Source organism: Paroedura picta, chromosome 3 (assembly GCF_049243985.1).
Source record: "Paroedura picta isolate Pp20150507F chromosome 3, Ppicta_v3.0, whole genome shotgun sequence".
NCBI classification, from domain to species: domain Eukaryota; kingdom Metazoa; phylum Chordata; class Lepidosauria; order Squamata; family Gekkonidae; genus Paroedura; species Paroedura picta.
In genome coordinates this window covers 50,055,130-50,068,440 of record NC_135371.1, presented here as the reverse complement: position 1 = coordinate 50,068,440, position 13,311 = coordinate 50,055,130, and the positions used below count along the sequence as shown (strand labels likewise).

At 41.6% G+C, this 13,311-nt stretch overlaps 2 protein-coding genes across 5 annotated transcripts in view; one reads left to right on the top strand and one right to left on the bottom strand.

Moving 5' to 3' along the window:
• Positions 1 to 13,311, bottom strand: part of NUP210 (nucleoporin 210) — a 131,742-nt gene that overhangs the window by 34,962 nt on the left and 83,469 nt on the right. For all 4 annotated transcript variants that reach the window (XM_077325606.1, XM_077325608.1, XM_077325605.1 and 1 more), the window contains exons 25-29: positions 12,671 to 12,850; positions 8,934 to 9,014; positions 6,204 to 6,335; positions 5,372 to 5,530; positions 32 to 117 (exon numbers count right to left, since the gene is read on the bottom strand). In XM_077325606.1, coding sequence (XP_077181721.1) covers positions 32 to 117; positions 5,372 to 5,530; positions 6,204 to 6,335; positions 8,934 to 9,014; positions 12,671 to 12,850 — 638 coding nt within the window. The remainder of the gene's footprint in view (positions 1 to 31; positions 118 to 5,371; positions 5,531 to 6,203; positions 6,336 to 8,933; positions 9,015 to 12,670; positions 12,851 to 13,311) is intronic.
• Positions 6,051 to 13,311, top strand: part of LOC143831971 (uncharacterized) — a 28,794-nt gene continuing 21,533 nt past the window's right edge. Inside the window, exons 1-2 of the mRNA XM_077325610.1 lie at positions 6,051 to 6,154; positions 10,364 to 10,505. The gene's annotated coding sequence lies outside the window, so the exon portion shown is untranslated. The remainder of the gene's footprint in view (positions 6,155 to 10,363; positions 10,506 to 13,311) is intronic.

The following is a 13,311-nucleotide window of genomic DNA, read 5'->3' as shown; positions in this document are numbered from 1 at the left end:
AGAAATGACAGTTTAAAAAGAAGATACTCACCTGTTTGTTTGAACTTTGAAAAAAGAGTCTGGTGACATTAAAATCTGTTCTGAATCTATATTAAGAATCACCAGTTTTTCAAAAACCTAGAAAATTAAAAAAAAGATCTTATTTCTTATTTTATTAAGTAGTAGCAACAGTTCCCAAGGCCTCAGACCAGGGTTATCCTAATAAATTGCTTGGGAGACCATTCCTAATGCCTACTTGGCCTCCAACTTTCCCAGTCTCCCAACTCCTCATAGGTAAGTGCTGTCTCCACTGACTCTGCTCTCATTCTTGCTGCTACCTTGATGGCCCTGGGCTCCTTGCTGCTCTGAGCTTCTTTTGAGGTCTTCTCTCTCTCATACTTAGCCTGATGGACTTTTAAAGTTCCCAGCAGGGAGGTTTGGTCTAGCCCTTCCTCCAGGGGCAGCCATTACCCCCAGAGCTGTTGGCAATCCCTCACTGCTGACTGGGCCGTGTGAAACCATCCCATTTGCTACAAACTTACTTAATATCTATCCCAAACAAAACTAACTGGAATATCACAACAAAAGGAATGCAAAGGGCGCTAGCAGTGGGTGTCCTTGACGGCAGTGCCACTGGCCTACATTTGCATGCCGCAAGCTTCTCGGTCGATGTCCCCATAGCCGGTCAGGCTGCTGTGCGAGTTGGCGGCCAGGTCAAGGGGTGGGCTGGCTAGGGTGCCGCAGGAGCACCCTCCTTGGTGGCGAGGGAGCATCTGGCTGCAGGGTTGCATGTGTAAGCCTTGCGGCCAGCGGGGTTCCCATCTCACCCCTCTTCCCCTTCAGCTCCCTTCACTCCAGAAAGCGTTCACGCCGCCTTTGCAAGGTGGCATGAGCGTTTCCTGGGGTGAAGGGGCTAAGACAGCCACCCCCCTGCGGGAGGCAGGCCCCTCACCAAATGGCGGCCACTGACCTCACCAGGTTTGCGGTGGGTGGGCTCGAGGGAGGCTGACCAATCAGATGGTGCGCTTGCTGTGCGCTTTCTAATTGTCCCGGGGCTGGAATTGGAGGATGGACAGGGCACCAGACAGTTTCCGCCCAGAAGGCTGTTTCCGAAATATTATATGGAGCAAAAAGTGTTAAAGATGGCTGTTCTGTAGAAAGTACCCTTTGAACTCTGAGTAGATTTGTGCTATTTAGCCAATATTTAATAAATTAACTGTAGGTATAAAACACTTTACTAAAACCCAATGTGAACATAAGCTAAAGGCATCCCCTGTGCAAGCACTGGGTCATGTCTGACCCTTGGGGTGATGCCCGCTAGCGTTTTCATGGCAGACTCAATACGGGGTGGTTTGCCAGTGCCTTCCCCAGTCATTACTGTTTACCCCGCAGCAAGCTGGGTACTCATTTCACCAACCTCAGAAGGATGGAAGGCTGAGTCAACCTTGAGACAGCTGCTGGGATTGAACTCCCAGCCTCATGGGCAGATAGCTTCAGACAGCATTTCTGCTGCCTTACCACCCTGCGCAACAAGAGGTTCTAATGTGAACATATAACTATCCAAATAAAGATATAACTAACTAGCACAATGCAGGCTTAAACAGTCAATATGTGAAGACACTGAATGAGCAATGCACTAAAACTAGGATTTCCAAAACGTGAGCAAATCGAGGATATTAGCTATAATACATAATTTTAATTTTAATCTAATGAGGAAAACATGTTTAAATTCTGGAGCTAAAATAACAGAAAATAGAACCACAGCAAGCATGTTTGTTTGTTTTTTCTGTTACCAAAATCTTCTGTACAGTAGCGGATCACAATCTACAATTGGTTAACTACCAAGTATTTTCAGCGTGCAATACAAAGTCCAAAACATTACTTCTAGCATAACTTGTGAACTGTTTTAAAAATCAAGGCAGCTTTAACAAAGTGTAAAGTGCTGACTGCAATCTAAGGATCACATGATACACTGAACAACTCTTCTCCAGTGAAAGCCCCAAATATGAAAAGCACTTTTCAGAATCATGTCTCAAGCTAGGCTTAACTTATTCTTAAATTACTGCAACCACTTATCTTAAGTATGCACCAGACCATGGTAAAAGTAATTTGAAAAGAGAAACGTGTCCCATGTAGAATACTGAATAGTAATTTATGTTCATGATCACTTTCATTTTGCAGAGTTTGGAAGCATGATCATGTGAAGTCTGTGAAGACTACTGGACTTTGCTGCTCATTGTCATATTGACCATTTTAACAATTACTATTCCATTCCATTGTTGCTAACATGGAATATGTACAGCAAATGATATTGCTAGAATCAGGGCTGATCATGAAACTTCCATCCCCTAACTCTATTACTACCTACTGTAAAAAGACCTGCAGATATGAGTTAATATCAGCATGGCCTAAAAATGCCATTTAAAATGGGCTGTTATGGAACTCAATTATTTAATACTGGGGGCAAAGCCCGTTGTATCCAAGAATACAACGGTTGCAAGAGCTTGGCAGTGGGAAGAGGAAGGGGAGGAGTTGTTCAGTATCTAAGAGCATGGGGTTGAATGTGTGTGTTGTGTGGGAGGTTCTGGTGGCGAGGTAGCAAATGGGTTAGGAGATATGGGTGTCAAGAACCTGTGGTTTTGAATATCCGTTGAGTGTGGGAGAGGACTGACCTTTGGGAATTGTGGCATAGTGGTTACAGATGAGCTTTCCAGAGCCTTGTCTTCAGATATGTGAAGGGAAAATCAGACTGGAGACTCTTCTTAGGGGAAAATTACATGGCAACCAATTCCCCCCAGTTCTGTGTCATTTCCCTTCTTGTGTGAATTAGGCCACAGACACCGAAATGCCCCTCTGCCCTATTACACATGGGGTAGTCACAGTACACAGGTGTCCACCCTGTTCCTTCTTTTCCATTTTTTCACTGTTGATAAAATGTTATGTGCCCACATGCTTCTTTCATGGATGCTCCTTAAAAAAAGAACGGATTTTTGTACCCTGTTGTTTACTACCCAAAGGAGTCTCAAAGCGGTTTACAAACACCTTTTCCATTCGTCTCCCAATAGTCAACCTGTGAAATATGTGGGGCTGTGAGAGGTCTGAGAGAACTGGGAATGGGCCGCAGTGACCCAGCAGGCCTCAGGTGTCTCAAAACATTTTCCAATCATCTTCCCTTCTCTCCACATAGCAGACTCCCCATGAGGAAAGTGGGGTAGAGAGCCTCACATGGAAGCTGGCAACCATAAGAGGAAGATTCTCTTTATTTAGATCTTCCTGCACTTTCCAGACTCACAAGACTTATGCTGGTCTGCCTGTCTGCACCCCAGAATATGGTAAGGGCTGGCCATAGCCCATAGCCCAGGAGGGCCACACCTGCACCACTCCCTCCCAACTGCAGGCAAAAATGGCTCCTTTGAAGGCTGGACTCTGAGGCATTGTACGATTTTGAAGTCCCACCTCTAAACCTCCAGGAATATTTCCAACTCAGGGATAGCCAACCTCCAGGTGGGGCCTGGAGAGCACCTTGAATTACAGCTCACCTGCAGAGTATAAAGACCAGCTCCCCAGGCAGAAAGGACAGGGTTGTGGTAGAGAAGAAACATTTAAAGCCTCCCACACAGGTTGTTGTTGAATTGAAAGACTCGAGGCCTACTGCACAGGGTTGTTGTGCAGATGAAACAAGAGACAAAAGAATCACTATCGTGTGCAGAATAATGCTGTGCAGTGGCCTCAAATCTGTAGAGCGTTGCAAAGAAGAAAGAAACATGGCTTGGCTGTGTCTAACCTCCAGGCAGAGCAGTATTTAAAGTGAGAAGGGGCTTTTCTGTGGCCTCCCTGTAAGCCAACTGTTTGGCAGAAGGGAAAAGTTCCCCCCCCCCTCAAAAGGAAGGCCCTCAGGCTCCCCTGCATTGTTCTTGGAAATACCTCCCCTCAGTCAGGGCCTGTCAGAGGCTCCTTCGCAGCAGGCCTGAAGGTATTGGGGGGGGGGGGGAGCGCACTCCTGCCAGCTCTGTCAGGGTTCTGCAGCAAAGTTACAGTTGGACATGACAATTAGGACAGCCTTGGGGCGAAAAGGGCTGGCACAGCCTGTCCAAGCCTCTGTTCTCATTCCCCTTGGCAGCCCTGCTGACCTCCTCTCCTTGCGGTGGTCAGGAGCAGACTGGCAGCCATGTCTCCAGATTGCCCTGGAATTCTGGTCTGTCCTTGTGAGGGCCCAATCAGAAGGTGCTTTGCGCCTTCTGATTGGCCCCTCCGCTTCTCAGACTGGCAGCAATGTCTCCAGATTGCCCCTGGCTGGGTTGACTGGATGGAACTCTGGTCTGTCCTGGTGAGGGGCCGATCGGAAGGTGCTTTGAGCCTTCCGATTGGCCCCTCTGCTTGTCAGTTCGGGGCCAAGGGGCCAATTGTTGCCCCCCCATCTCGGACTGAGCCCACCCCAACACCCCTTACTATTTTATTAAGAGGGACAGATAGTCACCTATGATTTTAAAATTTGAGTATAATGCTGTATATGTAAAATCTCAAGGTAAAATCTCAAGAGATTTCTATATACAGGCTTCCAGTTATGATCCTTCAGAATATATACACTTTGGACTCCTACTTTTCCTTTGCTAACAGATTTATTGGTTAGCACTAAATAAAATACCTAATAAAAGCACATGCAATTGATAGTCAGAGATAAACGAAACCAGGTCCTAGCTGCTTTGATAATATCTGCTGAATCCCTGTTTTTACTTTATGCAATTGGAAGAATAACATGAAAATTTCTGTTCATTACAATGCATTTGCAACACTCAGACCATTTATGCCTATGGCATTTTCAGCAATTTTAAAGGGACGTATTTTTTACTTAAAGGCAAACATGCTTGCACATACATGCAAGTTGAATACATGTATGCATGAAGGTAACCTTAAGAATAAGGCCATTGAAAAGTACAGTTTTTCAAACTGCCCAGAGCCATAAAGAATGGGTGGTATAAAAATCCAAGTAAATAAACAGACAAACAAATATTTAAAACCTACCCTGATATATTATCTAGAACATATTTACACTTATAACTAACTCTGATTATTCAGTGTATGTAAATATTTCATTTTCAGTGTAATTACTTCCATTCTCCTACTAAGCACACTGCTTTCAAAGTCAGATTGAATGAACTCAGTAGCATTTGCATTGTAGTTAATATATTAAAATGGATCTGCCAGGGTCATATACTGTAGCTTTTGATGATCATGGGACTAGCTGAAAAAGAACCTCAAAATAATAGCTAAATCCAAGAGTCATAATTGTAAGAGAAGAAATAAAATTATTCAGAATATATTGAAAAAAAATGGTGGAAGTCTGAAGCATTTGGGCCACAAAATTGGCTAGTGCAGATAACTCAATTAATACCTGTATCTGGATTTCATCTGACAATTCTCTTGCCATGTGGAAGAATTGTTCTGCTGAAGGATCACGGGCTTTCACAATAACCTTCAAGCCTGTTCTTCCTTTGCCCTTACTGTAAACATCCATGGCAAAGTTATATTGAGCTGAAAGCTGAAGAGAAGCCTGGAAGATAAAATATTACCCAAGAAAATAAAGGACTTCTACTGCATATCTTGGAGGTGACAACCCATTCCCAGTCCCATTGATACAGATTTCAAGCCCACCAACAAAATTTACTGTCACCATAAAACACTGGAAATTCTTAGAGAGCCACTAGTGTTGTTTTCTATTCCCATTCTCCACTATAATTCAGAAATATTGTACAACTTTAAAAAAGGATTTCAAGGAGTCCTTTGGAGGTATAACAAATTCTTGCCATTATTCAAGCTAATGATGTCTGTGTATCCCCAGAGAGTTCTAAGAACCTGTGAAGATTCATGTCATTAGCCTATGATGGTAGCTAAACCCTCCCTACTCTGCCATTCAAGCACACTTTTTTCCATCTTGCATGGAGATTCCAACTGTTCCATAACCAATAACCACCAGACTTGAGCTATTATTATTATTTATTAAATTTCTTACCTGCCACTCTTGGCAAGCTGGCTTGTGGCAGGTGACAACATAAAAAACCCACAACAATAAAAAGGAAAGGTAGAATATGGACCATTGCACAAACCGATAAAAGGAAATGGAAGACTTTGAACCAACTATACTCTGGGCAACAAATATGGTCATCAGAAGCTCAAGGTAAAATGGGAAGGAAAAATCAATCACAATCTGTAAATTATGAATTCACCTCACTGTGTCTTGTCTTTACATCTAGAATATCCCTTTTAGTGACAGACCATTGAAATGTTAATCCAGGCATTGCATTTCCAAATGAAAATGGTGTTTGATTACTGGTTATACCCATCACATATACTGGCATCTGAAAGAAGAGAAAATGAGAGCTGGCTTTTTACTTTATTCCTTTGGAAAACAATACAAAACTATTGACTTTTAAAACCCAGTTATACGCATAAAAGAAATGGAATGTCATTAAAAATTATACCCAGCCACCATTTTGTCACCAAGTTCCTATTTAATTTGATCAATATGTGGTAATCAAAGAAGAGGGACTGAAATCCACAATAACTGTGGGCCATTCTGCACAGAAAAAATAGCAGCATTAGGCCAACGCAATGGCTTAATGCTTAAAAAAAAATGCTCCTCCGGGAATTTCCCACCTGCTGGCTCCTCTGCCTCCCTCTAGCGCAGGGGTGGTCAAACTGCGGTCCTCCAGATGTCCATGGACTACAATTCCCAGGAGTCCCTGCCAGGCAGGGACTCCTGGGAATTGTAGTCCATGGACATCTGGAGGGCCGCAGTTTGACTACCCCTGCTCTAGCGCGTCTTGCTACTCCACACACCTGCTTGAAATGGCAGAAGAGGGGAACGTGCTATATACACTCTTCTCTTCCACCTGTCAATCAAGGCAGGCGGCCAATCACCGTTCTCCCTCTTTTAAAGGGACTGCGATGCCAGCTAATTAAAAAAAAAAAGCTCTCCATTTAGAAGCCTATACATCTATTCATCAAATTTGGAAAACTCAACAATGGCCACAGGATTGGAAAAGGTCAGTTTACATTCCAATCCCAAAGAAGGGCAATGCCAAAGAATGTTCAAACTACCGCACCATTGCACTAATTTCTCATGCTAGCAAAGTTATGCTCAAAATCCTACAAGCTAGGCTCCAGCAATATGTGGACCGAGAACTTCCAGAAGTACAGGCAGGATTTCGAAGAAGCAGAGGAACTAGAGATCAAATTGCCAACATACGCTGGATCATGGAGAAAGCTAGGGAGTACCAGAAGAACGTCTACTTCTGCTTCATTGACTATGCTAAAGCCTTTGATTGTGTGGAGCACAACAAACTGTGGCAAGTTCTTAAAGAGATGGGAATACCAGAACATCTTATTTGTCTTTTGAGAAATTTATATGCAGGTCAAGAAGCAACAGTGAGAACTGAACATGGAATCACTGATTGGTTCAAAATTGAGAAAGGAGTTCGGCAAGGCTGTATACTGTCACCTTGCCTATTTAACTTGTATGCAGAGCACATCATGAGAAATGCGGGATTAGAGGAGTCACAAATTGGGATCAAGATTGCAGGGAGAAATATCAACAACCTCAGATATGCAGATGATACCACTCTAATGGCAGAAAGTGAAGAGGAACTAAAGAGCCTGTTGATGCGGGTGAAGGAGGAGAGTGCAAAAGTTGGCTTGAAACTCAACATCAAGAAAACAAAGGTCATGGCATCCGGCCCTCTCAATTCCTGGCAAATAGATGGGGAAAAAATGGAGATAGTGACAGATTTTATTTTCCTGGGCTCCAAGATCACTGCAGATGGGGACTGCAGCAAAGAAATTAAAAGACGCTTGCTCTTGGGGAGGAAAGCTATGGCAAATCTAGACAGCATCCTAAAAAGCAGAGACATCACCCTGCCAACAAAAGTGCGTTTAGTCAAGGCTATGGTCTTCCCAGTTGCAATGTATGGCTGCGAAAGTTGGACCATAAGGAAGGCCGAGCGTCAAAGAATTGAGGCTTTTGAACTCTGGTGCTGGAGAAGACTCTTGTGAGTCCCTTGGACTGCAAGGCGAACAAACCGGTCAGTCCTAGAGGAGATCAACCCTGACTGCTCTTTAGAAGGCCAGATCCTGAAGATGAAACTCAAATACTTTGGCCACCTCATGAGAAGGAAGGACTCCCTGGAGAAGAGCCTAATGCTGGGAGCGATCGAGGGCAAAAGAAGAAGGGGAAGACAGAGAATGAGGTGGCTGGATGGAGTCACTGAAGCAGTAGGTGCAAACTTAAATGGACTCCGAGGAATGGTGGAGGACAGGAAGGCCTGGAGGATCATTGTCCATGGGGTCGCGATGGGTCGGACACGACTTCGCACATAACAACAACAACAACATCTATTCATATGCATGGGACTTTTTTTACTGCCACCCCTCTTGGAATCCTGAGCCTTGAAGCTGTTACGTAATTTCCCCCCCCTAGTTGTTGTTTTTTTGTAAACTGGTGGGGAAAAGGTTTTTTTTCCTCTTTACCTGGGCGATTGTGAAAGAAAGAAAGAAAGAAAGAAAGAAAGAAAGAAAGAAAGAAAGAAAGAAAGAAAGAAAGAAAGAAAGAAAGAAAGAAAGAAAGAAAGAAAGAAAGCCCCATTCTGGGTGAAGAGAGAGGGAGGCAGGCTTGAGGGCAGGCACCGGAGCTGGAGATCTCGCAACTCTGGTAATGCACGTGTCTTTTGCTCATGGGCTTGCTGGCTGCTCTTATCCCGCTAGAGCTACATGGCAGGGATAATCAAGTTTATATGATTCCCCTGCTAGCATTTTAAAATGGAGGATGTAGCTGCCGGTTTGCAGATGTAATGCTGGATGTTCACAATGTCATGCAAAACACCAAAAATGCAGCATTTATAAAAGGTATAAGGATTTCACTTTTTTTACCAGGTGCGGAATGGCGCTGTAATTCAATTTACCTGAGTTCCAGTTTTCATTCGTGTGACAGGTGCATGGATTCTAACAGCCTGAAGTTGAATTACTTCAATGTCAACTTTGGCCTAAGAGAAAGACACAAATCAAGAGTTGCATTTTAATTTTAGCAGCATTTAAATGAGTCAATTGCTTTAAGTGGATTACAAATTAAATATGCAATCTGTGAAAATGAGAAGAAAGCAAAATGTTCATATCTAATCAACTGTACCTACTCATTTCGAAAACACATAAAAGTTTCAACATTTATGTACAATTAATTGTAATTGTTAAGGAAGGAGCTTAAAACTATTTAATGCAAAATTCAGATTTTTTATACAGAAAATATAGAAATCAGATAGATTTACTTTGAATCAAGTTATTATTTTAAATTATTCTTATTCATTGAATTAAAATAAATTTGCTGACAAATTGAAGTTTAAAAGATATATGTCAACACAGTGGATGAAACAGCAGATGTGAGAGACACTATGAACACTCCAGTGACCGATCAATGTCAGCTGAGTTTTCCATTAATAAATTAAGTCAGTGTCTATACATGAATCTATCCAAGGAAAGCCATATATTAACAATGGCTGGCCAAACTGTGACTCTCTAGATGTCCATAGACTACAATTACCATGAGTCAGCTGACAGGGACTCAATTGCAGTCCATGGATTTCTGGAGAACCACAATTTGGTCTCCCTTGGAATAGGACTTAATTTCTATAGTTTTAGGAAGACAGGATGTCAGATTCAGGAATTCAAGTTTGTGCAGGCATTTTAGTTTTCCGTTCCATTTTAAAAGATATTTGTGAGACAGAAAAAGACAGATGGAAATTAAGAGGATGCAAATGGATTCCTAAATTTGGACTGATGTAGAATTCATAAATCAAGTGCTGAAATTGGATCAGATTCCAGCATACAGATTAACTGGACAACCTTGTTCAAAATAATCTGCTCTTCAGCATCTGAAATGGGGATAAATAAAACTATTGTGCAAGGCTGTTTCGGAGTTGAACAAAATAAGGATTGTAAATCCTTATGAATATCATTTTATAAATGATAACAGTAGCTAGTTTTTTTAATCACACTATGTGTATAGTTTATAACACAAACCAAAATAAATGATAACATCTCATTGTTGACTAATAAAATAAATGATAAGTTCACAGAGAAAGAGACTTCCTTCAAGCTTGTTCTGTCGGATATACTGTACAGTAATGATGCTAAATCTTAGCAGCTTTTGCTCAAGATTCTAGTGTAAGTGAATGGGACCAATGAAAAGAGATCAGAAAAAAGTGTGCTCTTTTGAATAAATAAAGAAGAAAAGGGATCACACGATAGGAGGCACTTTATGGTAGTGGTAAATAATATAATTCTCATTATGTTCTGCACTATTCTTCTTTGTTTCCTCTTTTTTTATATGATATTTTAGCACTTTATCCTGCATGGGACAGGAAGACAGAGCGTATCAAATAGCCATCAGTACCTTATGAAGCTGCTGCGGAGACTATACACTGCTGCCTTAGTCTGACTATCATCTGGAGAAGTGGGTGTTTGCTTTTCCCTTACTTTTGGTAGGTGGCTGTGTTGGCCTAAAGTGACAGAATAGTGGCACCTTTAAGACCAACAAAGATTAATTCTAAGCTTTTGTGTGCATTCCATGTCATAAGATGCTCATGAAAGCTTATATCCAGAATTAAACTTCATTGGTCTTAAAGGTGCCACTGGCCTTCAACATTGTTCTATAGCTTAACCACTTGTTATTCCAGTTTAAAAAGACCTGGACCCATTCTGCACACGTTGGATAATGCACTTTCACTGTGCTTTTGTGGCTAGATTTTCCTGTGTGGAACAGGAAAATCGACGTCTAAAGTGCATTGAAAGCGCATTATCCAACAAGTACAGAATGGGCCCTGGACATCATTTATTATTTATTTATATTTATACACCACCCTCCCCTGAGGCTCAGGGCGGTTTACATGGAATATAAAAGATTATACATTGAACTCCATTTTGCTGATCATATGTCTAATACACCAAGTATGATCCTCCTATATGGGTCAAAAAATCCACTGGTGGGGAGGGGGAGTGGCACATAGGACTTCAATAGATAGTGTCTGTAGGTTTAGTAAACACAGACCACAAAGTTCTTCCAAAACAACAGCTATTTTATACACTCCAGCACCAACTCCAAACAACAATAGGAAACAGACACAATACAAACCTATATACATTTTGGAATGCCTGCCAAAGAACCTGATTGGTCCTAAGTGGGAGCAGTTCATTGGTCCATTTAGAGGTGTACAAGTGGTGATTGGTTGTAATTGTTCAGTTCTCAAACCCTTATGTGCATAAGGTTCAGTAGCATAGAATACCCACATACATAGCAATTTCCACAAAACTAGGAGAAAGCAGTGTATACACTTGTGCAGATTTAAGAATATCTAATGGCATTTAAGAATGCCTAACGGTAATGACTGGGGAAGGCACTGGCAAGGCCACCCTGTATTGAGTCTGCCATGAAAACGCTGGAGGGCGTCAGACGTGACTCGGTGCTTGCACAGGGAATACCTTTACCTTTAATGGCATCTTGGTGGCTCTAGCAACCCAAAGCTGCACCCAACAACTGAAAAGGAGAGGAAGAGAAGAAGACGTGGATGGGTGGTGAGATAGAGAAGACAGCAGACATGGCTATGTGAAAAGACAGGCACACAATATTGGGCACTTCTTGATAAGAACTTTCCATTTTAAATATTATGCCATCGAATCTCAAATTGTGTTTGAATATTTGAACATTACTTCCTTGCAACTCCCTAGGCTGGATGAAGCAGCAATAGTTCTAGGAATAGCTTCAAGTAAGACCCAGCCCAGTTTGGAGTGGGATCAATACAAAATAATTATTTTCAAGAATACTTGATGAACTTTGAAAAATAACTATTAGCACCCTGTCGGGTATGTGCCACAGCCACAGCTCAATAATAGAGCAGCTGCTTGGCATGCAAAAAGTCCTATGTTCAATCTCTTTCATCTCCTGTTAAAAGAATAAGTTAGTAGGTGATATGAAAGATCTCCCCCCTAAGACACAGGAGAGCCCACTGTGAGAACTGAGGGACTTAGCAGGGGTAGAGGCAAACTCCTTCATGTGCATGGGAAGAGAGTGAAGGATGACAGTGGGAGGGGGAAGCAATAGTGAGGCGAAGATCTTTGCAGGTCCCTACTTAAGGATTTATATGTCCCATTTTGACCTGTTAATTCTAAAAGGGACCAGGTGATTCAAACTGCAGAAATTTGCTGCTCAGGCTCTCACACAGATTAGCACATCAATTTTTTCTCAGTGTAACTCACCTATGTTTCTTAGCAGAAACTGTTCTCTGGATTACAAAGGAAAGCAAGTTTAGATTGTTCTATTTGGAAATTTATTTGCATTTTTCATGCAACTGGATTTCATAGATGTTAATGGAATTGTTTTTCAGCAACTCTATTTGAGAGCAAAGGTAGATGATTGCTCATCCTTTTCTCAGCAGCCTAAAAATCAGAAGGCCTCAACATCTATTTGGAACTGGAGCTACTGCCAAGTGGGAGTTTCCTGTGAAGTACAATGATTCTGTAGGGAGCTGACTGGACAACAGATGCCCACAATTTAGCAATATGATACATTCTATTCATTTTGTAAATGTACTAACCTTAAACATAATACATGTAAGACTTGCTGTTTTACAATGTGATAAATGGTCAATACCTGGGATACCACGACCACTTTGCCAGTCTCTGCATCAACTGCTTGAACCATTCCTGTTACAGTACTGTTTCCAATCACCATTCCTGTTACAAGGCCACTGTTATTCACAGAAGCAATTCTGGTGTCACTCACTGAGAAGATTATGTTGGACTGAGGCTGGGGACCACCTTCAGAAATAATCTGCATACAGTTAATAAAGAAACACATTTATTTTTGTTATCAATGACAGAAAATACACTTGTAACCAAGTAGGGTAGAAGACTACTAAAATCTTAACCACAAAGTTGTTTGCCCAAGGTCCTCTATTAAGTGCCATACAAAAATATTGTTCTATGTTGTAGTATGTGTGGATTTAAGTTACCTTTATTGATTTTGATTTTTACCCATTTTATCTTTGAAAGTTCAAGGAAGTTCACAAAACTGATTCACAAGAAAACAAGTAGGTTTTTTTTGGGGGGAGGGGGTGTATTTCTTCTCTTACAATAATAAATGATAACTTATTGTTAGAAACTAAACACTTGTCTTAAAGAAAATTAAAACTTTTGTTTGTCAGGCTTAGTTTTGAAGACAAAAAAGCAGGTAACTGTACAGAACATCTCCCTAAATACAATCCATTTTAAATAAGGGCCACCACATGGAAG